This window comes from Prosopis cineraria, unplaced genomic scaffold, assembly GCF_029017545.1.
Source record: "Prosopis cineraria cultivar Desert tree isolate PC_DT_omini unplaced genomic scaffold, ASM2901754v1 PC11, whole genome shotgun sequence".
NCBI lineage: Eukaryota > Viridiplantae > Streptophyta > Magnoliopsida > Fabales > Fabaceae > Prosopis > Prosopis cineraria.
Window position 1 is genome coordinate 8,539,548 of NW_026555342.1, and position 26,719 is coordinate 8,566,266.

At 35.4% G+C, this 26,719-nt stretch overlaps 5 protein-coding genes and 1 pseudogene across 5 annotated transcripts; all 6 read left to right on the forward strand.

Moving 5' to 3' along the window:
- Positions 1-529: 529 nt before the first annotated feature.
- Positions 530-951, forward strand: LOC129286650 (auxin-induced protein 15A-like). Its single transcript, XM_054922626.1, has one exon. It carries the CDS (start codon positions 579-581, stop codon positions 828-830), a length of 252 nt encoding a protein of 83 aa, XP_054778601.1. The 5' UTR covers positions 530-578; the 3' UTR covers positions 831-951.
- Positions 952-3,256: 2,305 nt separating this feature from the next.
- On the forward strand, positions 3,257-11,047 carry LOC129285691 (auxin-induced protein X10A-like; annotated as a pseudogene).
- Positions 11,048-14,994: 3,947 nt separating this feature from the next.
- LOC129285693 (auxin-responsive protein SAUR24-like) lies at positions 14,995-15,808 on the forward strand. The gene has a single exon (XM_054921470.1). It carries the CDS (start codon positions 15,123-15,125, stop codon positions 15,396-15,398), a length of 276 nt encoding a protein of 91 aa, XP_054777445.1. The 5' UTR covers positions 14,995-15,122; the 3' UTR covers positions 15,399-15,808.
- Positions 15,809-17,137: 1,329 nt separating this feature from the next.
- Positions 17,138-17,597, forward strand: LOC129286066 (auxin-responsive protein SAUR21-like). The gene is made up of 2 exons (XM_054922102.1): positions 17,138-17,409; positions 17,477-17,597. Exons 1-2 carry the CDS (start codon positions 17,138-17,140, stop codon positions 17,595-17,597), a joined length of 393 nt encoding a protein of 130 aa, XP_054778077.1.
- Positions 17,598-18,171: 574 nt separating this feature from the next.
- On the forward strand, positions 18,172-22,031 carry LOC129285690 (putative pentatricopeptide repeat-containing protein At3g23330). Its single transcript, XM_054921468.1, has 3 exons — positions 18,172-20,037; positions 20,961-21,658; positions 21,820-22,031. Exon 1 carries the CDS (start codon positions 18,448-18,450, stop codon positions 19,888-19,890), a length of 1,443 nt encoding a protein of 480 aa, XP_054777443.1. The 5' UTR covers positions 18,172-18,447; the 3' UTR covers positions 19,891-20,037; positions 20,961-21,658; positions 21,820-22,031.
- A 3,490-nt stretch (positions 22,032-25,521) lies between these two features.
- LOC129285692 (protein SMALL AUXIN UP-REGULATED RNA 12-like) lies at positions 25,522-26,511 on the forward strand. Its single transcript, XM_054921469.1, has one exon. It carries the CDS (start codon positions 25,609-25,611, stop codon positions 25,933-25,935), a length of 327 nt encoding a protein of 108 aa, XP_054777444.1. The 5' UTR covers positions 25,522-25,608; the 3' UTR covers positions 25,936-26,511.
- Positions 26,512-26,719: the final 208 nt, after the last annotated feature.

Sequence of the window (26,719 nt, forward strand, 5' to 3'; positions counted from 1 at the left end):
AAGCTATAGATGAATACTATTACTTTCAGATTCTAAAAAATAAAAAGGAAAAAAGAAAAGAAAAGCAGGGGTTTGATGACATACATACATACAATGAAAACAATAACACATATTATTCCAGCTTTTACTGTTAGCATCGACTATAAACGATGACGACTTGTTTAATAAGAAGAAGCACCGGACTTCAATCAAACATCTCATGAACACCACAAGTTTCCCCTATATATCTCTTTGTCGGGAAAACAAAATAATGTGAGATACCTCTATTAAGCATATGAATAATGCAAAGGGTTATGTGGTTTATCGCTGAAGCAGAAAATATTAGGCCTCAAGAAGGTTGGGCATATTGTTGATCCTTGAAAAGGACTTCAAAAGACAACACCATGTGACCTCCAACAAGGCCTTGTCTCTTCCTCTATGCCCCTTCACATTGTCCCTCCCTCCGCCAATTGTTCAAGTAACACAAATCCATTCTTCTATATATACTATTGCTTCCATGGTTTTGGAGGCAACACGTACAATTCTTTTACACTATCCACAAACACTTGTTTCTTGTTCTCTTCTGGCACATTACAACAATGGGTTTTCGCTTACCTGGAATTAGAAGAGCTTCATCTTTAAAATCAGGAGAATTTCCAAAGGGATACCTTGCAGTGTATGTTGGAGAAAAAATGAAAAGGTTTGTGATCCCCGTATCGTACTTGAACAAGCCTTCATTTCAAGAGTTGCTGAGTAAAGCTGAGGAAGAATTTGGGTTTGATCATCCAATGGGTGGCCTCACCATTCGCTGCTCAGAAAATGTCTTCTTGGATATCACTTCTAAGTTCTAACTTCAACGGGTGTTGGCTTGGAGATAAATTAGATTAACAAAGATAAGTCAACGATACAGTTTTGTAAAGATCATTTCTCTTTCCTCTTTTCCCTACTTGGGAAGGAAAATTGTACATAATGAAGGAGACATTCATGAATTCTTAGCTTGGTTACTAAGGCATTGAACTTTCAATCTTGGCTTATTGAATTTATATTCTTAGCTTGCAGTGAAATTGTGAGGGAAAAAGAATTATATCCTTTGGTCCTTTAAAATGCCTTCTTGAATGAGCAAAAGTACAAAACATTTCTATTACAGATTCAATAAGAAAATTTACATTTCATAATCGATACCACGATAAAGATAACTGTACTTTATTTCTCAGAACTGTACTTATATTTAAGGAGGGAAGAACCAAAATCAGTTTTGTTTTCGTCTTCATTAATATTATCAAATTTACCAAAAACATGTGAACGTAGGAACTTTCAAAACTATCAGCTATATTGATTTCACATGGTCCACTTTGTTATTTCTAGATTTTTTTTTGGGGCCATGCTTTCGGATACGTTGTGGCCACTGGAGTAAGTCCTTTTTGACGTGAGATCACATTTCATCCATAAAAGTAAGACAAGATGTTTGTAAACAGCCACTTATTGTGTTAGATTTCGTCTAAAATATGAGGTTCATTTGATTTTTAGTAGCAACACAATAGATCTAATATTACAGCATCTTCACATGAGCTTGCTTGTTTTTCTAGGTGCCACAACAAATGAAGCTATGGTTTCTGCTTTACCAATATTAAGGGTTAAGGGACAAAAATCCTAGTAACTTTTTCTCTGAAAATACCCAATATCCAGAAATAAATAATGGCGCAAGAATACCCATAAATATGTTTTAATGAGTGCAACCTTCTTCAAAATATGAAAAATGCCAAGCATTTGTTAGTCTCAAAATGGACCATAATTGCGGGACTTACTCTACAAAACTGCCGGACATTTGGCATTTTTCACAGTCTGTGAAGGATTGCATTCATTAAAACAAGTTTATGAGTACTCCTACACTATTGTTTACTTAAAGATACTGGGTGTTTTTAGAAAAAAAGTTACTAGCATTTTTGCCTCTTAACCTCAATATTAATGATGTTGCCCAAAATAAATAATGGCACAGGAATACCCATGAATTTGTTTTAATGAGTATAACCTTTTCCAAAACATGAAAAATGCCAAACATTCGCTAGTCTCGAAATGGATCATAAGTGCAAGACTTACTCTACAAAACTATCGAACATTTGGCATTTTTCACAATTTGTGAAGGATTGCACTCATTAAAATAAGTTCATTGGGTACTCCTGTACCATTGTTCACTTAAAGATACTAGGTCTTTTTGGAAAAAAAGTTACTGAGCATTTTTGCCCCTTAACCCTAATATTAAATATGTTGCCCATTTTTGAAGAAAAAGGAGTATCCTCATCCATAGATTCATTGATCTATTACCTTCCTTCAATTATGTTTCTAAGACAATCATTAATTTAAAAAATTGTGAGGTAACAAATTTAATTCCAAATCTCATGGAACTAGCCTACAAGGATTCAATGAAAACCTTATAATATCCAAGCTAATGTATGGTTTTAGGGGAAAAGCATGTTCCATGGTAGTTCATCTACACGAAACGGTCTCTTACAAGATGTGTTTTGATCAAACAAACTAGCGGAGCATGAATTAAAAGGAACATTTAAATAAGGGTAAGAAATCCATTCTTCCAATTCATTGCATAGGCTTATTTAAGCTTACAAAGAGTATTTTCTTCTTGTACGAGTTATTTATAATGCATAACTTCCCTAACTTCATTTCAGGAAACAAGGTTTATCCATACCTTCTGACAGAAGAAATCATAAAAAAGTTCAATGTCATGAGTGTTGTTGGAAGACGCTACATCAGTTTGCTTGATCAAGATAAAACAAAGACGTGAGATGTCTTAAGCATGTATTGAAATTAATATGACACCAATGAAAAACATTAGAGAGACAAAAGGTCATTTAAGACATCATCACATGACCCTTCTCACTGGTTTGGCTAACTCTTCACCAGCAATTTCTCGACCATACAAACTCCAAATTGTAGTCACAATCCAGCCAGCTCAATAATTCCACGGGTATGCTAGTACTGTGCTAAAACAGAAAATATTACTCCTCAATAAGGTGGGGCATACTGGTGATCATTGCAAAGACCTCTCAAGACAACACCATGTGACCTCTCATGAGGCCTTGTCTTCTTTAAAGGCCCTATCACATAGCCCCTCCCTTCACAATCACTCAAGCAACAAAAATCCTTTCATCTATATATACTCATCCTTGCAAACATTTGGAAGCAACACAAATCTTTCACTATATCTTCTAGCATCCAAATTCAAGCACTTACTTCTTGTTCTCTTCTTTGACATATTGCAACAATGGGTTTCCGTTTACCTAGAATCAGGAAGGCTTCCTCTTCAAAATCCAGCGTAGTGGTTAAGGGATATCTTGCCATGTATGTTGAAGAGGAAATGAAGAGATTCTTGATCCCTATATCATACTTGAACTAGCCTTCATTTCAAGAGTTGCTAAGTCAAGTTGAGGAAGAATTTGGGTTTGATCACCAATAGGTGGCCCTACAATTCCTTGCACTGAAGATGTCTTCCTCAACATTACCTTCAGCTTCAACAGCTGCTAACTTGCTTAGAAATTAGACTAACATAGATGAGTTGATAATACATTTTTGTAAAGATTATTTCCCTTCCTTCTTTTCCCTACTTGGGAAAGAAAAAATGTACATACGAAGAAGAAACTCACGAATCCTCAGTTTGGCTACTAAAGGCATTGAACTTTCAATTTTGGCTTATTGAATTTATATTCTTAACTTATGGCAACATTATGGAAATACGTAATTGTATTTTTAGTTCTAATAAAATTCCATTAAGGGATTTGCTTCCAAGCGCCAAAGCCTTCTGTAGAAAAGTGCAAGTAGATCCTAGGAAACCCTCAACAAGATTTAGCAAAACATTTTTATTTGATACTTTAAAATGGATCTACATTTCATACAAATCCTATAATAAAAATGATTGTATTTTATCTTTTTCTCAAAGCAAAATTACAATTTATTAGGGAAGAGCTAGCATCACTTCTGTTTCCATCATCAATAATATTATCTCATATTTATAAACATATATGGACGTAAAAACTTGTAAAACTAGCAATTATATTAATTTTATATGGTCCATTATGTTATTTATAGATTTTTATGCAGCCTCTGGATGAAATCCTAAGTGACATTTCATTTATAAAAGTAAAACTAGAAGTCTAGAAGTTTATCAATGGATATTTTGTAAATTTTGTGAAGTAATGGCCACTAGTAAGATTTTTAATAAAATTTGTGGTCATGTTTCTCCCTCTGCTTTTGTAAGGCCCTTTTTCTTTATGATTGAAGTGATTTTTCAATTCTCTAATGAGTCAAACAACATCTTCACATGAGCTTGTTTGTTATTGTAGGGCCACAACAAATAAAATTCTAGGGCTGCTCTTTCACTATTCAGATTATTGTCCTTTTTTTTGAAGAAAGCAAGAGAGTATTTGTGGTTGACCATATTTTATTATATTTAATGTAAATATTGTTTATTATTAAAGGAGATATTGTGGGTAGTAAAAGTAGGAATTTTGTAGATAATTTATTCCTGAATATCCTCTCCTGATTCAATCTCCTTATTTCTTGGAGATTTGATTGTCTTCTCTCATGTATAAATCGGTGTACTTACCTTGGGATTATGTAATAAGAGTTTTTCAGCCTATTTACTATATGGTAGCAGAGCTTCTAGCAAACATAGATGCCAAAAACTTTGAGACAGAAAGCATCGAGGACGAGACACAAGAGTTGCACTCGATTCATACTTCTCTAATGTTGAAGAGTGATAGGTCCTTGCAAATCAATCCAGACAAGGCCGGTGGTCCCCTCGGGTCGATCACTAGTTATGATGGATCATCGGTGCCTGTGGTTACTATAAAACTTAATGGCTCAAATTATCACGTGGGCATAGGCTATGTAGCTTGCGATTGGAGGCCAAGGGAAAATGGGTTACCTTGATGGCTCATCAAAAACTCCAGAAGAATCCAGAACACAGGAGCTACAGCGATGGCATACTGAAAATTTATTGGTATCATCATGGCTGATCAATGCCATGATTCCAAAAATTCAACAGAGTTTCATATTTCTTTCATCAGCTCATGAAATCTAGAAAGCTGTGCGAGATTCAGACTCTGATGGGAAGGATTTGGCATGAATATATGAGCTTAAAACAAAGGCATGGTCACTGCAGTAGGGAGAACATGAGGTCACGACTTTTTGGCTAGAGCTGAATACCATCTGGCAAGAATTAGACTTGATGACAAAAGTAGAATGGTCCAGCAGTAACGATGTAATCCGTTATAAGGAGCAAGTAGAAAATGAACGGGTATTTCAGTTTCTTACAGGACTGAATCAATCTTTAGATGATGTTCGGGGGCGAGTTCTAAGCCGTATACCACTTCCATCCACTAGAGAAGTATTCTCAGAGGTACATCGGGAGGCTTCAAGATGCAAGGTAATGACTCCTGGAGCTATTTCTACCCCAACTTCTTCCTTAGACACTGCTGCACTTGTGAGCAAGGGCAGTGATTCAAGTCATAAGAACCAAAAGGGAAAGGTCACTTGTGAACATTGCAAGAAGATTGGGCATACCCGTGACACTTGTTGGGATATACATGGAAAGCCAGCTAATTAGAAGCCAAAGAAAGGCAAGCAACGAAGTTATCAAACTTCTCATGATGTATGGCCAGATAAACTAGACTCAATACCTGAAATTGATAAGGAACAACTAGGTAAGCTACTTGAGATGCTTAGTGTGTTGCAGAGGAATGAGAAGAACCAGAAACTGAATCTTACTGCATCTGTGGCTCACAAAGGTAAATGTACCTTACTTACTTCTAATAGCAACCCCAAATGGATTGTTGATACTGGGGCAACTGATCATATGACCTCAGATGCTAAACTATTCAATACCTATATTTCTAGTGTTGGGAATGAAATAGTAAGTACAGCTAATGGGTCTTCCTCATCAATAGCAGGAACGGGTAGTGTGGTTATTTCTAAAGTCATGAGATTGAATCATGTTTTACATGTACCTTACTTGGCTTGTAACTTATTGTCTATAAGTAAGTTGACTAAAGAGGCAAATTGCTGGGCTCATTTCTGTTCTACTCATTGTATTTTTCAAGGCCTCTTATCGAGGAAGATAATTGGCAGTGCTAAGAAGTACAATGGTCTCTACTATCTCGATGAATCAATCGTGAGTAGTCTTTGGTCTCGAATCCAGTGCCATATTGCATCTACTTCCACAAATAAAGACTTTAATGATCTTATGTTATGGCATAGAAGAATGGGTCATCCAAATTTTCAATACCTGTGTTGTTTATTTCCTGAATTTCAAGTTAATAAAATTTCTTCATTTCACTGTGTTGAGTGTGAACTTGCTAAACATCACAGATCTGTGTTCAAACCTGTTGAATATAAATCTACCCATCCTTTTTCCATTATTCATAGTGCCTTATTGGGTCCTACTCGTATTGCTAATCATACAAATACTAAATGGTTCATTACTTTTATTGATGACCATACTAGAATGTGTTGGGTCTACCTATTACAAGATAAATCTACTGTGCCCTCTATCTTTTCTCAATTTTATACAATGATAAAAAACCAGTTTGACACCACAATCTAAGTCCTCCACACTGACAATGGCACTGAATACTTCAATAAAACCATGGATAAGTTCCTCACAGAACACGAAATTGTCCATAAAAGTACTTGTCCTAACACTCCCCAACAAAATGGTATTGTAGAACGGAAAAACAAACACCTCTTAAAAGTTGCACATGCTTTGCTATTTACTTATAATGTCCCCAAATATTTTTAGGGCGATGCAATTCTTACCGCTACATATTTAATCAACATCATGCCAAGTCGTGTCCTCTTATTTACCACACCTCTTGAGTAATTAAAAGAATCTCACTCCATTACTCATCTTGACACTAACCTACCACTTAAAATTTTTAGTTGTTCCACTTATGTTCACTCCCATCACTCCCAAAAGTTGGACCCTAAAGCCGTCAAATGTATCTTTCTTGGTTATTCCTCTACACAAAAAGGGTATAAATGCTTTGATCCTCATACCAAAAAACTTTACATAAGCAGAGACATTAGCTTTGTTAAACATGAGTCCTTTTACCCAAACACTTCAAGTTAAGGGGAGAGGGGGAGTGACTTTCAGTCTTTGGAAAGTGAAAGTGAGAGGTAAAGGGGTAAAGAAATTACCACCATTCATGATTTTGATCCCTTCATTCTTGCACCAAGCAAACCCTCAAATAGAGTCTGAACTCTTAAACCCACAGCCCACTAAATTTAGGATCCAATCTCCTAGGCCAGAAGCTGAAGTAAAAAGTCTTTCAAATTGCACTGAAATTGCTGGAAATGCACTGGAAAAGACACCCATAGTCTACTCAAGGAAGAAATGGTGAGAAAGGGAGACTGTTATACCTGAAGCACAACCAGAATTCGAACCACAAGAGGCTCCTGAAGCTAGAAAAGTGGAGACAGAATTACCTATAGCCCTCATAAAACAACCTAGAACTTGCACACAACATCCCATTTAAAGGTTTGTGAGTTATCAAACTCTATCCTCACAATTTCGTACTTTTGTAACTAACCTTGATAAAGTAAAGATTCCCAATGATGTGTATGAGGCTCTTAGCATACCAGATTGGAAGAATGCTGTGATGGAGGAGATGAGTGCTTTAATAAAAAATGACACATGGGAAGTTGTAGAGCTACCAAAAGGGTAGAGAGTTGTGGGCTGTAAGTAGTTGTTCACCCCAAAGTATGATGCTGCTGGTAAGTTGGACAGATTAAAGGCACGGTTAGTGGTAAAGGGGTTCACCCAAACATATGCCTTGGACTACAAACCTGTAGCCAAGCTTAATACTATTAGAATCCTAATCTCCATGGCTATAAATCTAGATTGGCCTCTCCATCAGCTAAGATATTAAAAATGCCTTCCTAAATGGTGACCTTAAGGAAGAAGTCTTCATGACACTACCTCCAGATTTTGAGGCGGGAAAGAACAATCAAGTGTGTAAGCTCAAGAAATCTTTGTATAGCTTAAAACAATCACCACGGGCTTGGTTTGATAGATTCTCAGAAGTCTTGAAGAATGAAGGGTATAAGTAGGGACTGTCTGATCACACAATGTTTGTAAAAATAGAAGGTGGTAAGAGATGTATTCTCATTGTATATGTCGATGATATAATTGTCACAGGTGACTATGAGGAAGAGGTAGATAGAGTAAAGAAGGCTCTTGGAAAGGAATTTGGAGTGAAGGATCTTGGTAACTTGAAATACTTTCTGGGCATGGAGGTTGCAAGATCACAAAAAGGGATTTATATGTCTTAAAGAAAATATATTCTCGACTTGCTTACCGAAATAGGAATGTTGGGATGTAAACCTGCAGAGACACCCATTATTGTGAAGAAGAAAGGGAAGAAATTAACGAAAGATATGGAAAATCAAGAAGATGAAGTTGAATCTGAGGAAGATGATTATGAAGAAGAAGAAGAGAAGAATGAGCCCATGGAGAAAGAAAGATACCAGAAGCTAGTTGGGAAACTGATTTATCTCTCTCATACTCGACTAGACATAGCTTTTGTAGTAAGTGTTGTAAGCCAGTATATGTGTGACCCTAGAGAAGGTATATGAAGGCTACATACAGAATCCTAAGGTACTTGAAGGGGACACCAGGTAAAGGATTATTGTTCAAAAAGCAAAATCTACGATCAATAGAAATCTACATAGATGCAAATTGGGGAGGAGCATACAAGGATAAGAGATCAATGTCAGGCTACTGCTCATGTGTATGGGGAAACCTAGTTTCATGGAAGAGTAAAAAACAAAGAGTGGTCTCAAGGAGTAGTGCAGAATCAAAACTAAGGGCGTTGGCCTAAGGTATATCAGAGGTACTATGGGTAAGGCGAGTACTGGATGAGATATACGTCAAGACTGATCCTCCACCGAAGTTGTATTGTGACAATAAAGCTGCCATAAGTATGGCACTAAATCCAGTTCAACATGAAAGATCCAAACATGTAGATATTGATAGACATTTTATAAGGGAAAAGGTTGAAAAAGGAGTTGTGTGCCTCGTCTACATACCAACAAAGCTTCAAGCCACTGATGTACTCACCAAAGGATTACACAAGCCAGCATTTGATAGTTGTATGAGCAAGTTAGACATGATTAACATCTATGATCCAATTGGAGGGGGAGTGTGGTTGACCGCATTTTATTATATTTAATGTAAATATTGTTTATTATTAAAGGCGATACTGTAGGTAGTAAAAGTAGGGATTTTATAGATAATTTATTCCCAAATATCCTCTCCTGATTCAATCTCCTTATTTCTTGGAGATTTGATTATCTTCTCTCATGTATAAATCGGTGTACATACCTTGGGATTATGTAATAAGAGTTTTTCAGCCTATTTGCTACAGTATTCTTGTCCACAGATTCCTTGATCTATTAGTTACTTTCAACTATGTTTGTAAGCTAGACGTTAGTCAAAGAATTGATTTTGTTAGATATCAAGGTCGTTTTTTGCATAAATACAAAATAAGACAAATTCAAGCCGGTCTAAACATAGATTATTACATAAAGAGAAGATTGTATTATTTTGATTCATTCGAGTAGCCCGTTGTGCATCAAACAGAACTTTAAAATAAGGGGAGAAATTTCTTATTTCAGATTCACTGGACATAGTTATTTGAGATTTTAAAAAGCATTTTCCACCTTCTACAAATTACTCGAAAAGTATATTCTCCCTAGCTTCAAGAAAATAAGGTTTACCCATACTTTTGATAGAAGTCATAATTAAGTTCAACGTCTTCGGCTAAAGTTGGTTCACTACCATGCTTCCATCAATAACTTAATCAACTGCAGCAAACTGTCATTCTCTTCATAGAAATTTTTCCTAATTTTAACAAGCTAGTTACCAGATTACGTTTTTGTCATCTAGTTGCATCTATAAATGAGCCCAAAAAAAAAAGAATCCCCTAAGAGGCTAACATTTCAGAACACTCGCTAACCTGATCCTGAGAAGATTTTTTATTGGAATTTGACAAAAGACATTTCAAAAGGCTCAAAGTTCTTTATTTGAAAACATGCCAACAAGTACATAGCTTCAATTAAACACTGCTGCAACATGCTACATAGTTCGTGTGATCAAATTAAAAGAAAGATAATAGATGTCTTAAGCATGTCTTGAAATTAAAATGACAACAACGATAAACATTAGCCAGACATTAGGTTTGAATTGTACTATTTAAAGAAAAAGAAAACCAGCAGCTGAAGATAGAAAAAATAGCACACATTGCTGCAGTTTTTACTGGTAACGTAGACTATGACAATGACAATTCGTTTGATAAGAAGGCAATACTAGAATTCAATCAAACATCCACTCTGTACCACAAGTTTCCCTATATATCTGTTTGCCAGAGGGAAAAAGGAAAGAGAGAGAGAGAGAGAGAGAGAGTGAAATATCTCCATTAAGAAGATCAATAATGCAACAAGTCAAATCGTACATAGCTAAAACAGATCATATTAGGACTCAAGAGCGTGGGACATATGATTGATTCTTGGAAAAGATTTGTTAAGACAATACCATGTGATCTCTCATGAGGCCTTATCTCTCCCTATAAGCCCCATCACGTAGCCCTCCCTCCACCAATTATTCAAGCAACATAAATCCTTTCATCTACATATATCCATTCTTGCAAACATTTGGAAGCAACACAAATCTTTCACAACATCTTCTAGCATCCAAATTCAAAGACTTGCTTCTTGTTCTCTTCTTTAACATAGTGAAACAATGGGTTTCCGTTTACCTGGAATCAAGAAGACTTCCCCTTCGAAATCCAGTGAAGTGTCGAAGGGGTATCTTGCAGTTTATGTTGGAGAGGAAATGAAGAGATTTGTGATTCCTATATCATACTTGAATCAACCTCCATTTCAAGAGTTGTTAAGTCGAGCTGAGGAAGAATTTGGGTTTGATCATCCAATGGGTGGCCTCACAATTTCTTGCACTGAAGATGTCTTTCTCAACATTACCTCTGGCTTCAATGGATGCTAACTCGTATAGAAATTAGACTAACACATATGAGTTGACAATATATTTTTGTAAAGATTATTTCCTTGTTCTCTATTCATTTTTGGGGAAGTGGAAAGTTGTTCATGTAAACGAGAAATTCATGAATTATCATTTTGATTATTAAAGGCATTGAACTTCTATAACATCTCATGTTTCTTGACTTTTAATAATCAGTAAATTAATATTTTAAGTTACAGTTTTAAATATAAATTGAGATTTAGAAGTAATATTTTAAAAACGAGAGAGAAAGAAAATAACAACATAAATGAAATTTAATGGAAATAAATAAATGTTCTTCTTACTAAAGAGATTATAATTGTTTAATATCTAAGTTAAGTCTGCTCATTTAAATTTTGGAATATGATTTGAGAATTAGTCATCAGGCTTTGAGAGTAAATAAAAATTTTATATAATGAATTAAGGGGACATAAACAAGAGAGGAGATGAAAAGAAAGATGAAGAAATAATAGGGGAAAAAAAGGTAACACCCCACACACAACTTCTAATAATTTCTAAATTCATTTCCCCCTCAGCGCCTTCTTTTTCCGCAATACAGAGAGAAAGCCAAACGACTAATTTCAAGAATTTATAAGTTCTATTTCGTGCTTCTAATCTCTTCAAGTGACAAAACTCAAAAAAAAAAAAACCCTACACAATTAGAGTTTTCTAACAATATAAATATTGAGGGTAGTAGTAGAGTAGGTTCAAGGATTAGGGCTTGGAACAAGTATGAAGTTTTACTAATCAAGAATCATAAGATTGTTGAGAAAAATGAATACTTAAATTTAATAGATTTAGTTTGTTGAATAAGATTGCATTTTTTTATATGGATACGTTAAGATTGAGCCCTAAGTGTAAAATGAGAAATTTTAATTTTTAAAATTAATTATTACTTAGAACTTTGATAATTGATTATGAGCTTCTCAAAAATACACATTAGAAATTGTTTGTGGTATTGAATTATAAGTTTGAGTAATTTTTCTAATTTTGGATGAATTAATGCGAACTTTTGAGGTATCTTTTATATGAGCAATCTAGACAATGCTTGGCAAAGAAATTATTTCAGTTAAAAACTTTAGCTAATAAGCGTCTTATTTAAATTTTTATGATAATTATAATTGATCTTAGTTCTCTTAACTGTTTGAGATTCTTACTCTAAAGATAAACTTTTTGGTATAACTATGGGATATGAGCTTTTTTGTAGTTTTTGGGAGTAGTTTGGACGTAAAAAAAAAGTTATAAGATGATTGGAATTATAAGATTCATTTCGTATATTTGAATTTATATATATATATATATATATATTACTCTCTTCATTTAAAAATATAAGACATTTTTAATCAAATTTTACTTTCAATAAAGTAGTTACCTACTTTCAAACTAACTTTATCTTTTTATATTTATCCCTATTAAACTTTTTACAATAAATATAAATTCATTTATCAATAGAGATACTTAAAAAAAAAAGACAATGATTATATTCCAAAAGATTAAAAATACCTTACATTTTTAACATTAACTTTTTAAAAAATATTTTATATTTTTGAATGGAGGGAGTATATAATTGGAAGTATAATGATAAAATTTAAAGTTTAGTATTTTGGATGTTAATCATAAGTTAATGAATTTTCAGTATTTTGTATAATTTGGAGGATTCAATGATAAAATGAGGTTTTCAATGAATGATGGAACTAAGAAAATATGATTTAGAATTCAAATGAAGAATTTAAGAATAAGAAGTCAGCATAGTTGTCAAAATTTTAAGTGGACCCTCTGAGTTTAACATTTTTACCCTTTTAACTTATAAAATCATGACAATTCACTCATAAATTAAGATTAAATACAAATTCGATTAAACTCATGAATTTACATTCAAGTTTACCGTTTTTACATCTTTATGTTTATAACTTTGAGTAATGTAAATTTAGAGTTATCATCAATTAAAAATTAAAATTGATAATTAAGAGTTCAATTGAATTGATAAGGCTAAATGATGATTGGAAATTAGATATGAAATTATATATGAACCCAAATGGTAATAATTGGGGTTTTAAACTTATATATTAGCTTAACTATCTTTCAAGAAATTGTATGCTAATGATTATCTATATAACTCATTTAGGCTTATTTTAATTACAATCTTAAACATGGGGTTCTCAAGAATTGTGATACTTTTATTTGCTTTGGTGAGAAGTAGCCAATTTCCTGCTTATTGTGCATACTTTTGCATTTTTGTAAGTTATTTTTTAAATGTATAATTTGATATGATTTATTGAAAAATTTATAGTATGTTTTGATGAAATTGGAACATGAGTTATGTTATGAAAAATTTTACTTTGATACATGGAATTACTTGGTGAGATTTATGTTTTTTTGTTGAAAAATTATTATAGAATACTAATACAATGATTGATTTGAAAATGAATTAAATTTGAAATTGTATATGAGTATTATGATTTTGAAATGAGTGCCTGTATGATATAAGATGTTCTTGATTAGTATTTTAAAAAAAAAAAAAGCATCATTTTTTGCTAGAAAGCCAACTTCCAAGTCAGTGGAAGTGCCAAAAGGCTATTTTGCAATATATGTTAGAGAAAAAAAATGAAGCGATTTGTGATTCCCATATCATAGTCAACCTTCATTTCAAGATTATTGAACCAAGCTGAAGAAGAATTCGGATATGATCATCTAATAGATGGTCTCGCAATTCCGTGCAGAGAGGATGTGTTCTTAGATCTTATTCTTGTTTGAAAGGACTATAATTGATGCTGAGGGAGAGTGGCGTAAATTACCCGAGGCGATTTTGTACGGAAGGATTCTTTTTTATCATCCCTCTATAGGAGGAAAAGGCTAAATAAATATTGAATTGGATAGTTTCGGACATAATTTTTTTTTTAATTTGCTTTTTTGTTGTTGTCATGTTGCAATGAATTTTGTCCAATTTCAATGGTTATATACAATATCTCTGTCATGTTCATGTTCTTCAAATTATTTACAGCAAACCTTTCCGTTCCTTTTGTGTGTGCGCGCGCGCGCGCGTGTGTAAAATGGTATGCAACGGTTTGACACATAAAATTTGTTCAATGAATGAGAAATTTGTGAACAGAGCAAATCTACTATGTTGATAACATCATAACATGGTTGGGTTATAACAGAGTTGAGCGTGTTAGTCTATGACTCCTATTTTCATCCTTATGAAACACTGTTGATTTCATCTTCCTTTAAGGAGAGTTGCAAGGTTCTGTTATGGTTGACAACATCATAAAATGAGATGATATTGTACTTTGTCCAACACATATTCCACATTTATCATAAATATTTGCCATAAAGTGACTTAGCCTACAGCTATCAACAAATTTTTACGGGGTGTATGTGTTGTCACACAAATGTAAGTGGCCCATGTAATGTTTGAAACATGCCTTAAACAAGAGCAGCTATGGCACAAGGCATGAACAAACCCTCTAGAAAAACAAGAGGGAATTTTTCAGTGTATGTTGGACGTAAAACAAATTCCCTGCTATGCTAAACTTCAATTCATGATTTGTTGAGTGAAGTAGAGGAAGATTTTGGACATGATCACCTGACTAGTTTATCTGAGGGAAGATGCCTTCAGAATTATATAGATTTAACCATCACGAGACAGAGTCACATGCAACTGATCCATCTGCTTCCCTTACTTCTATACAACAAGAAACTGGCTTAGTTTGGTGCCCAACTTCAACAAGGACCTCTACTTTCTCATTGGGATAAGCGGGGTCCTGTATACTTGATTTCTCACATGAAGTTTGAGCACAATGTGTCCCCACATACATAAAGTCTCAACCACTAGATTTGAGGACAAAGCCACGTGATCCTTCAAATACTTGTTACACAGATCATCTCTCACCAATTTTTCTTCCACATTCCTTGCACACCACTCGTTACAGAGATCACAATCTGCTCAAGTACTCAACCCCCGCCGTCTCTATAAATACACCCACACACCATCCTCCATGTATCTCATCAAGTTTTCTCACATTGCTTATAAACAAATCAATCTTCTTCTCTCATTGAAACAATGGCTATTAAGCAGATCCTTCGTAGGTCTTTTTCAAGAGGGAAAGAAGGAGCTTCGATGTCTACAAAGGTTCCAAAAGGGCATTTCGCAGTGTATGTAGGAGAAGAGCAAAAGAAGAGGTTTTTAGTACCTGTATCATGCTTGAACGCACCTGAGTTCCAAGAATTGCTAAGCATGGCTGAGGAAGAATTTGGGTTTGATCATCTCATGGGTGGTCTCACAATTCCTTGCAGTGAAGATATCTTCATCAATCTTACTTCTCGCCTTGTACCATAATGTTTTTCCCATCTGCACTTGATCATGAAGGTTCCAATTATACCATGTCAAGATCACAAATGGTTCGACTTCAAAGCCTACGCAGTTGAATGCAGGCACAAATGTTACAACTTTGGAAAGAGTGAAAGTAACAGCCAGTTAATTTGTTGTTTAAGCTCTAGGAGATTTCATGGTTGGAGCATTTGTCTCAAGGGGAACAAAAATTGTAATTCTTCATCTAAAGGAAGGTGGCAGAAACACCTCCATTGATCTGCTAGTAACATCTAGCTCCCCAGCGAAGACATAATTACACAATGCCAGAGCTGCCCCAATAATTCTCTTCATTCTTTGATCCGGAAAATTGAATTGTAACACAGATAATGTGAATTGTAAAGTTTCATTCATTAATTGGAAAAAAAATAATATTGAAATGATTTTTCTCTATTCAAAACTGTTGGATTAATGTTACCCATTTATTTGTCTATTCATGCTGCATTTCCACGCCATACGTTGAATATGAGAATAGAGTGAGAAGTGGTAACAAAACTTTTTCAGGGAACTTCACTTAACACATCATTGTCGGCCTATCCCTTAATTATCTTACACTTCAATTAAATTTGTTGTGATATAACATGATATGAGCATCGCTGTCGAGGTTTGTTACAATAAATATTTTTTACCTATGAGTAAAACTCGAGATAGTTGAGTGCAAGGTTAGGTTACCCAATTATGCACAATTAAAAATTAAATGTCCAAGAATTTTAGGCCAATAAGAGAGTGCTTTTAATGTTGAAAACAATAAGGTTTTGATGGGGACTATGTTGGAAAAGACCTCTCCTGTTCTTCACGGGTTATTGTCTTCCAAGTTGTGGTTGTAACGAAAGCAACAGTGCAAGTGACTACACCGAAAGACGTCTATAAGATGCAACCATTTTCTGCCTATTGTGCAACTTCTGGCACTAGTTGGGATGTACTTTTCACTTAAATTAACTGATTAGAGTAAAAATTCACCAAAATAAAATTAAAGCTCTTGGGGTTTACTCCCAATATTGATGAAACTTCATGGCTTCAAAAGAGTTAAAGAATATGAAATCAAAAATGATCCAGCGGACAGATGGTCAAGTTCATCTTGGCTCAGGGCTGGTAAAAGTGAGTCATATAATCTAAACTCAATCCAGGTTCAGTTAAAAGCCAAAATTGATTGGGTTGAGCTTCAGTCATCACTCCATACTATTTCCAAAGTTGAGATGAGTTCTTTATTTAACACTAACATTACATGATTTCTTCTCGGGAGCTATTTTCCTTCTTAAGAAACCAAGTTACCAAATATGTCAGTAGCAACATGGCAATAAGTAAACACAAACAGGTGACAGTTAAATTGTAAATAAAAGCTGCGACATATATGTCTCTGAATTTAGTTTCTGGTTTGGGGTGCCTAATTACTGAGCCATCACAAGACAGAGTAACATGCAATTTGTACGTCTGCCCCCTTTGCTTTCTTCTCAGATAAGTTGTGTCCTTAGTATACGGTCGTTGGCTTTTCCAGACACAACCACGTGATCCTTTAAATGCTTTTGCTTATGTCTCCCCAATGTCAATTCTCCTCTATCACACGCCACATAGTGCAGACATTACAACCTACTTGCATAGCTACCAATTCATCTCTATATATACACACACCCATTCACCATTCTCACACATCTCATCGTCAAGTTTTCTCACATTTCTCACAAACAAATTAACTTTCTCCCATAGCAACAATGGCTATTAAGCAGATCCTGCGTCGTTCTCTTTCAAAAGGGAAAGAAAGGCCTTCCATGTCTCCTAAGGTTCCAAAAGGGCATTTTGCGGTGTACGTTGGAGAAGAGCAAAAGAGGAGGTTTGTGGTGCCTATAGCTTTCCTATACGTGCCTGAATTCCAAGAGTTGCTGGGCATGGCTGAGCAAGAATTTGGGTTTGATCATCCGATGGGTGGCCTCACAATTCCTTGCAGAGAAGATACCTTCATCAATCTCACTTCTCGCTTCGCACCGTAAAGTTTTTCTTTGTTTCATCTGCTTCTCTTATGAAACCATGAAAAATGGAGACCACTTGTGAAGATATTCAAGTGGCAGAACGTGGGATGAGAACGATGCCAAGCAGTTTGCTGCGCAATCTTCGAGAGATTTCATGGTTGAAGCATTCGTCTGGGTGGAGAAGAATACTTGTAAGTTTCATTGATCAAGGCAAGGATCAATGATCACTCAGAACTCGAAGCAAAAGCCTTCATTGGCTTTCTAGTAACATCTAGCTCTCAAGAGATGAGACACGGTTATTCAGTTTTCCGCATTTTTCGAGGAGGAGTGAATTGTTACACAGATTATGTGATTGAAATGAAATTTACTATTGAATTTTGCAAATGACTCCATTCATTCTATACTTTTCTGATCTCTAGTCTACATTCATAAATCTCAATGCTTTCAAAGATCAATTAAGCCGTTTGAATATGAGAACAAGATGGGTAAAATATCGTATCATGACATAAATTCAAAGTGATTTTGGACTAAAATGAGTAAAAGCATATCCATTAGACACGATTAATAACTGGAAATAATCTATGCCACCTTGCAAACTCTATCCTTGTCTCCGATGACTTTAGGGAAAGATAATGAAAGCTTTACTGTTGAAAACGATTATGGGCACTATCATCTAAAAGGACTTTTCATGCTTTTTTATGGCTTTTGCTTTCCAATTTGTGTGTGGGATCACATTAGCACACTGTAGCTAAAGACGTCAGCAAAACGCAACTATTTTCTGCCTCTAGGGATGTGCCAATTAAATTTATCATTATTTTATATATTAAGAATTTTTTTTTTTTACATGCACAACCAGTTTACATATTATGGATACGCATACGTACTTCGAATGTTGATATATCTCAATGCTTGTATTATATCTCTTTGTAATTGATTTAGAAAATGACGAATGGCGATGAGCAGATGTAGAAGGGGAAAAATGGTATGGGGAAGGGAATGGATGAATGATAAACTTCAAAGGTAACAAGTATATATTCTAATTCATCCGATTTCATATGTCCAACGTGAATTTCTCCAAATCAGCCCAAATATTTGACTCTACAATTCAATTTTTGCAACAATGCCATCTAACTAAGAATCACGCAGCTATCAAGAAGGTTCATGGTTACCTGGTCACAACGGGCATGCTCTTTGTTTCGCATGACTTTGACTCTGAACTCATAGCCACTTATACCAAATGCTTTCCCAGGAGCAAGCTTCAAACCTTGACTAATCTCTTCAAATGCATCAACTCTGCAACTCCATTGTACTTCAATGCCATAATATCTGATTTCTGTCAGAAAGGTTTACCTTTTCTTGCTCTCAGAACTCTCTCCTTCATGCATACGAATGGAGTCCCGTTCGATTCGTATACTCTGTGTAGTTCTTTGACTGCCTCATCTAAAACTAAAGATATCACGTTTGGAAAACAGATTCATGCCGTTGGGGGAAAGTCAGGTTGGTTATCTAGTGTTTTTGTGGGTTCTGCTCTCATTGATTTGTACGCGAAATTCTCACATGTAAAAGACGCAGTCCTTATGTTCGACGAAATTCCCCACAAGAATACTGTTTGTCTCAATGCACTTTTGGCAGGTTATGGTGAGGCTGGACTATGGGTCCAAGAACTTGAACTGATTAGGAAAATGCCCATGTTGGAATTGAAATGTGATCACTTTACATTATCAGCTGCTTTACGCGCATGCACTGGATTATCTGCAATTGAAATGGGCAGACAAGTGCATAGTTATTTGCTTCGTGCTGTGCATAACGTAGAGAGTGATGTGTTTCTCCTGAGTGCTTTAGTTGAGATGTATGGCAAGTGTGGCCTGGTGAAGAAGGCTTGGCAGGTCTTCAAGTTGACTGGAATGCAAATAAGAGGTGAAAAAAGTAAAGACATTGTATTATGGACTTCAATGCTTGGGGTGTACAGTAGAAATGGCTATTACAAGGAAGTATTTGCCTTGTACAATGAAATGTTAGCAAAAGGTATCAGAATTGATAGGATAGCATTTCTGATCGTACTCTCAGCTTGTAGTCGCACAGGGCAGTTACAAGATGGAATCAAGTATTTTGAATCCATGTCTAATGACTTTGAAATAGACCCTGGTCCAGAGCATTATAGCTGCCTAGTTGATTTGCTTTGTAGGGCTGGTGAATTGCAGAAGGCATGGGAACTATTGAGTGAGAAACACGACAAGAGAATGGGAAAGTCTAGCATATCCATGTGGGGAGCGCTACTTAGTGCTTGTGTGGATCAAGGGAATATTGAATTGGGAAAATTGGCAGCTGAAAGAGCTCTTGAGTTGGATCCCCAAACTGTTGGGGTTTGCGTTATGCTATCAAACCTATATGCCCGGTTTGGCATGTGGGATGAGATTGGGAAGTTGAGGAGGGTGTTAATTAGAGAAAGGGGGTTAAAAAAAGATGTTGGCTACAGTTGGGTCCTGGTGACGTGTTAATCACTAAGTTGCTTGGAAATGCTCCAAGTAATATTCTTGTTCCTCTCTGAGCTTGCTGATATATAGGCCTCTGTTCCAAATTCTGAAGATACATCTGATTAGATGTAGTAATGTATATTATTACATAAGTCTCTGTACCAAAAGAAGGTAAGACTACAATTAGAAACAGATTAATTACTAAATGTTGATTTGCCATTTGACATCTTTCATGAGTTACATAAAACGTCGTGAACTGTGTATTTTATACTGGTCTTAGCTGCTCAGAAACACTATGACCTGTGAACTTACACATCTCACCAGCATTAAGAGCATGAATATGGTGATTATCTGGTCTCCAGTTGCAAATTTTTATCAGAATACAATTGGAGATATCATTGCCATTGACGCATCAATCTCAAACATTTAGCGGAGAGAACTAGAAGTTAGCGCTGACCCTAAAGGATATGTCGGGCTGAAGCATTTGTCTTGGTTTTATTCAGTAATTAACATGTGTAATTCCATCTCTTTTACTGCTAGAGCTTTTTACATATCCCCATCTATGGAGGTTGATGACATAATTTCACTTTCTTGTTGAATACATACGTTTTTTGCTTGAAGATTTTGAATGATCTTAACCTCGAAAGCTTAATAAAAAATGGATGAGTCATTTCCAGATGTCTAGGATTCAAGCTCATAAGCCTAATCTCAGATAAGGGATGAATTTGATAAATGAACAGCATCGGTATAGTTAGGATATCTTGGACTTAGACTTTTCCTTTTAGTCAATATAGAAACATTATAAATTCCTCATATTAAGCTGTATTTGGTGGATGTTCTTTTCTATCTTCCTCTTTTTTTTGTCCGCAATGTTGTAATTTTCCTCTTAGTGCTTGTAAAAAAAGGCTGGCTTTCTTGTTAGGAGGGACTGAAAGAAAATGTTTTAATGTGTGTGTCCGTGTAGAGACACATAAATATTTTCTCCTATTAAGACCTAATTAAATTTAGTGTACGGTTGAGCGAGGTTGATGCTTGTGGTGTTCAGGTATTTGCAATTAAATTGGAATGTAACTAACACATGCATAATTAATTAGGTGGGTTTTGTACTTGAGAAAGGATCCTACCGTGATGCTTTTTAGAGCCACGAAACTACAAAGTGTGCTTCTTATCCAGGGAGGGCCCTTGTTTGTTGGGGCAGTAGGTACCTTCGTTCGTGCTACTCATGGCTTCTGATGGGCTGTGCATGTGATTCCCTCGTTTGATTTGATTGGTTTAACTATATGAAAGAAGGATAGAGGAAAAAGATTAGCATTTTCGATTATAACTTTATAATATCATTAACAGTTTTTTCATCAAATTGAAACATCTGGCAACCTAACATGTACGAGCCTAAACTTTCACACTCTGCATTACGAATAAGCCCCCAGGTGGTTTCATCAGTAGTCTCTCACCATCTAGTACAGAACATGGCTCGCGCAATTGTAGGCTTCAGATTGGGAAGGTTCCCAACGTGTAGGAGTTCATGCGGGTATGATGCTATTCGTTCTTTTAGATAAATGTTACTATGTCTCGTCTCAATTCAATCTTTCATAACAACCCACTATTGCATCACATGGTCCTGGTGATATCACTGAAAGCTAATACTGCATCCCATTTTCTCTGATTCCAACCATAACCAGCCACCATATCTGCAACATTTTAGGATATACATTCCCACATTTGGAGGTTTGTACTCTATTTTTAGCATTGATTCGATTCGACAACAAAAGGCAACAGGGAAATGACAATAATGGTAAATCGTACAGTGCATTCAACAATGGCGTGTGATGTTCCTAATGGGGTGGAGTGGGGAGGGAAGGACGTACAAATTTATTTGGAGGAAGATAAGTTTTTTTTTCCCCTTCAAGTGCTTGTAAATGTTCTTACAGTGCCTTACTATGTTGTCCTAACCAGGCCAGAGGATCTTGGAGGCAAGAGAAACATGGCCTTCATGTGCTCAAGGAAAGGTCAGGTCACCATCATCTCAAAAAGAATATCCCTCCTTTGATTTCGTCTCACAATAATTACCAATACCTATATATGCCACCGATACGTTGAGTTTGTATTTTATTTTTCCCTAGCTTTTTTTGTTATACAATCTTTATACGGTTTAAGAAGACCGGAAATGTGAGCCGCGTGCATAATTTTACTCTGTTTCGCTCGCCATTTGAAATCTATTAACACTTGCTGTGAAGAATTCTAGAATTGATGACAATTTTGGGCAATTTGATCCCTTTCAAGTTTGCTCTGACACCTTATGTTGGTTGTACACAGCCAAGAAAAATATTACAGGTAGAGTGATATTAAATATTTCATTTGCTTCCCTTAAAAAATTTTGACTATCCCAACCCCTTCAAAAGAAAAGAAAAGAAAATTCATGTGTCCCAATAAAAAAATTTGCTTATTCCCTAAAAAAATTACTTCACCAAAATCTTATCTATATGTTATAATCTTGAATAACTAGAGTTTTAGAATGGAGCAATAATTTAGAAAATAATTTTCTTTGATAGTATAAGTTGTAAATTTTATCACAAAAAAAGATAAGCAAGTTTTCATGTTATTATAATTTTATATTTTATACATAGCTCTTTAGTTGTACTTTCTCTATTCAATATTATAAGAAACTTTTAACCGTGTTACATTCTTGATAAGTTAATTAATTATTTTTAAAATTATACAGTTATTTTTATGTTTATCCTTGTTTAATAGAATTTTCATTAAAAACTTTATTAATTTCACCCTTTTATTGAAGATATTTTTAAAAGAACTTCATTAATTACATATTAAAAGACTCAAAATAGTTTATATTTTTTAATATATTATCTTAAAAAAATGCCTTACATTTCTATACATAAATTTTACCCTCACTGACTAATTTTTCTAGTTCCATCGTTGTACAATAAGATGATACTTGTATCTGAATTATTTCTATGACTCTACAGAGCACCACAAATTGAAGAAAATGGTGGGCCTTTCTAACTGGTCCAATTAATCTCATTCACAGAACATGAAAGAGTCTTGGGAACGATGGCGACATGCAGCATGACGGCAACTCTTTTTTCGTATAAAATTAAAACCTAAAACTGATCGCTTTCTTGCATCCAAATAACAATTTTAGAACAAACAAACAGGGAATGAATAAATAAATAAACAGTACCGAATTATGAGGTAAATGAATAGAGAACATAGATTTTAGAGGTTATCTTATACTATAGATTGAAGGGCGTGTCTTACATGCGCAAATTGCATATTAGTTATTTGAATTTTTGCCCCTCGGAGTAAGATCAGGAGTGTTTGGCATTGAGAATGCTAGCAGCTTGAGGGACAGATCTTAGAAGTGACGGACACTGCTGTAATTTTGGCTCCTAATATCAGCTTGTGAGCCTTGGAAACATGTCCAGGTAAGGAACAAGATGAATTTAAATTGTCTATAAGAAACTTCAAAAATATATCGTAAGTTTTTAATTTTGCAAGACATAAAGAAACACCAGCATTTTAGCGCATAATATTAGATATGATATATTTACCAATGATAGTTAAGTCAAGTGAAATGCATCAAATAACCTTGAAGTGAGATTTTGTGTTTGAACTTTGAACATTGTAAAGGAAAACTAAAAAGGGCCAAAAAAAAAAAAAAGATTGAGACATGACTACATGGGGAGGGTAGAATTGTTGAAAGGCACTAATTTTGAGAAACAAACAGAGCATTAGTGGATGGTCCGAAATGTACGGAGGTTGATGAATGGAGAAGCATGCACTTGCTCCTTTCATTGCCACCTTTGTCATTCTCTGATCCCATCCTTACTTTGTGTTTTCACTCCCTACTTTTAATATCTATGGCTTCCAAGACCTAAAGCAACAACCTACCAGTCCCTTCATTGAATGAAACCAACCTCTTCCACTTCCTATACGAAGCAAAACCATATATATGCATATAGGCTTAGCTGGTTTATCTGTCTGTGAAGCACAAAATTACTAGACAAGCTATTTGTGTTGTGTGTAATATTGTAATTGAAAGGGAGATTACAGAGGACACAGAGACACGAGATGTGGGATGGGAGGAACGAAAGGACAAATTTTGTAGAGCAATAGATTAGACGGTGATAGGCTTAAGATCACGCAATGAAATAATGGATGGGCAGAGAAACAAGTACTATGTGAGAGCTGACACTGCAGCATAAATTATGTACAGTAATTTGCTAACAAGTGTGCCTGTTAGGAAGATGGAATAGTTAATGAGGTCAAGATCAGGTGAGAAGGAGGAACAGATGCATGGATCTCCGTGTGAAAAAAAATATGGCGTTTGCAGTAGAAAGAAAACAAAAAAGTTTCTATGAATTTAGTTTCAAGAGCCCATAATCAATTCAACGTGATCAAAATCTTTGTCCTAATAACCAGATCCAGGTGGTTTTAACTTTGGTTATAAATATTTGTTAGGAATTAAGTGATGAAGTCCACAGGATCACAAGGCTCAACAATCAGAAAAAGCCAAAACTCTCACAACCCTTCACGGGTTGTACCCAAAGAGTAGAGTTAATCTTGTAGGGTCCGTGAATTCTGGTAGAATCAAAGTGAGGCATCCATCATACCTTCATAATCATAAGCTTAAGCTAATAATGGACTGCACACGATTTAATCAAATTTAGGGTCATTATTTTTTTTGGGAATTCACTAAAGTGCTGCACCCCACACAATATTTAGGGTCATTATATGTATTTTTTTTGGGCTTGTGGTGGCAGTTGCCCCCTCTATGTTACAATGTGTTTAGAGACCGCTTTTCCTCCGCTCAAGTTTGGAAGAAAATTTTACAAGTTGACTCATTTCAGGAATTCTCTAAGTTTGGCTCTAGTGATTGGTTCTTGAACACCCAAAAATCAACATCACTGGACATCTCATGGAAATGGGGATCAGCATTATCTACTGAGCTTTGGAAAGCAAGAAGGCTACGGATCTCCACTAATGATGCCCCCACAGTGGACTATTTTCTCATTCGGGTCCAGGCAATTGTTAGTGTTATAATAAAGCATTTTCTACTTTTATCTCTTTGATGTAATTTTGCTCTCTCCGTTTTCTGGCTTTGTACTTTTGGAATCTCTGTACAGTTCTCTCTAAGTTAATGCAATCCTTTTACGATTAAAAAAAAAAAGAATTCATCCTTCAAGACTCCACGGATGAAATACTTATTATAGCCAAATTATTATTTAGCAGCAAAGATATCTTTTTTATTATTTTTATTTAAAAAATATTATGTGTACGAAAAATAAAAGTAAAAGTAATAATAAGGGATAGCGGGGCCCATTCGCCAGATGCAGGAGCAACTTAACATAGGAATAGCCAGTGGGGTTGGGCCCCACCATGTTCTCCCCAAATTACACTTACCCGTGGTCTGTCCATGGCCCCCACCCTCCACATGAGTGATGACCCTCTTCTTTTTCCAAATTGGGACCCTCATGGATCTTTTTATGAATTTTCATGTTTTTTCCCACTGCTCATGTAATTGAATTGAATATTTTAAAACCACCGAAAAAAAAAAAAAGATTGATCTGCCATAATTTCTCCACCCAAGCTCTTCATAATAAATACCCCATTCATCCAAGCCATTCCTGCCATCACCACTGAACTCTCTTGTTCCCACTTCTCTGATATCCTCATCCATCAACTCCTCTGCTTCTCTCTGCCTGTGTCTCACAGAGAGAACATAACATGGCCATTAGAAAAGCAAACAAGCTTCCCCAGAGTGCAGGAATAAAGCAAATCCTGAAAAGATGTTCAAGCTTAGGAAAGAAGCAAGGTTACGAGGAGGAAGATGAAGATGGGGTAATCCCGGTGGACGTGCCAAAGGGCCATTTTGCAGTGTATGTGGGAGAGAACAGGACAAGGTACATTGTGCCCATCTCCTTCTTGACGCACCCTCAATTCCAATCCCTCCTCAGGCAAGCTGAAGAGGAATTCGGATTCCATCCCCACATGGGCCTCACTATTCCCTGTGAAGAAGTTGTCTTCAAGTCTCTCACCCAAATGCTCCTATGACTCCCTCTTTCTTCATGGTTTTCAACGAGAACAAGAAGAACAAGATGCTGATGATGACCAGGATGAAGCTGCATTTTTTGCTTCTCTCTCTCTCTCTCTGTTTTTTTTAAGAGTGCGTCTCTCATTCTTTCCTTCATTTTTTTAAGGGTTATTATCACGTGACTCTGACTTAGGACCCGTGAGCATTTCTAAAAGTTGTATAAAGGTCTGAGATATTCCTCACAGAGGTTGAGAAGTTGGTTGTGCCTATGAAAGCTGCGCTTACTATGTGCCCTAAGCCCTTAACTTGTTCTTCTCTTCCTTTTCCTCTCTTTATCCACATGGGGTTCTGCAAGATTAAGGCAAAGAAAGAATCGTAAATATTGAATATCCCACAACCAAAGAAAGAAGAGGAAACAGGGCGTGCATAGCTTGTCAGAGAAGATGCGGTACCCAAGATGTACGGATCTCGTGCGCGCGCAGTTGCTGTTGCCTTTTGTTACCCCACCTACAAAACAAAAGAATGTCCCACCTCCATGTTAATATACTCCCTCAATTTTTTATTATTAGATGAAATACTCACTCACTTTTTATTTATATTTTTTAAAAAAATTAATTATTTAGTCTTTATAATTTTGATCCAATTATAACTCAATTTTTTAATTTTCATTCATTATAACTCAGTTCTAAACTTTTAATTCAGTTGTAAATTAATTTTTAAATTTTATCTCTTGCAATTTAATCCATGAAATTTTAACCTTTTAAATATTAATCTTTATATTTTTAAAAATAAAATTATAGGGAT

Bases quoted from the DNA above. Each gene is read 5' to 3' on its own strand.
- LOC129286650 (XM_054922626.1), top strand. From the start codon at position 579: ATGGGTTTTCGCTTACCTGGAATTAGAAGAGCTTCATCTTTAAAATCA.
- LOC129285693 (XM_054921470.1), top strand. From the start codon at position 15,123: ATGGCTATTAAGCAGATCCTTCGTAGGTCTTTTTCAAGAGGGAAAGAA.
- LOC129286066 (XM_054922102.1), top strand. From the start codon at position 17,138: ATGGCTATTAAGCAGATCCTGCGTCGTTCTCTTTCAAAAGGGAAAGAA. The intron at 17,410-17,476 runs GTAAAGTTTTTC...CCACTTGTGAAG, and splicing joins CTCACTTCTCGCTTCGCACC to ATATTCAAGTGGCAGAACGT.
- LOC129285690 (XM_054921468.1), top strand. From the start codon at position 18,448: ATGTCCAACGTGAATTTCTCCAAATCAGCCCAAATATTTGACTCTACA.
- LOC129285692 (XM_054921469.1), top strand. From the start codon at position 25,609: ATGGCCATTAGAAAAGCAAACAAGCTTCCCCAGAGTGCAGGAATAAAG.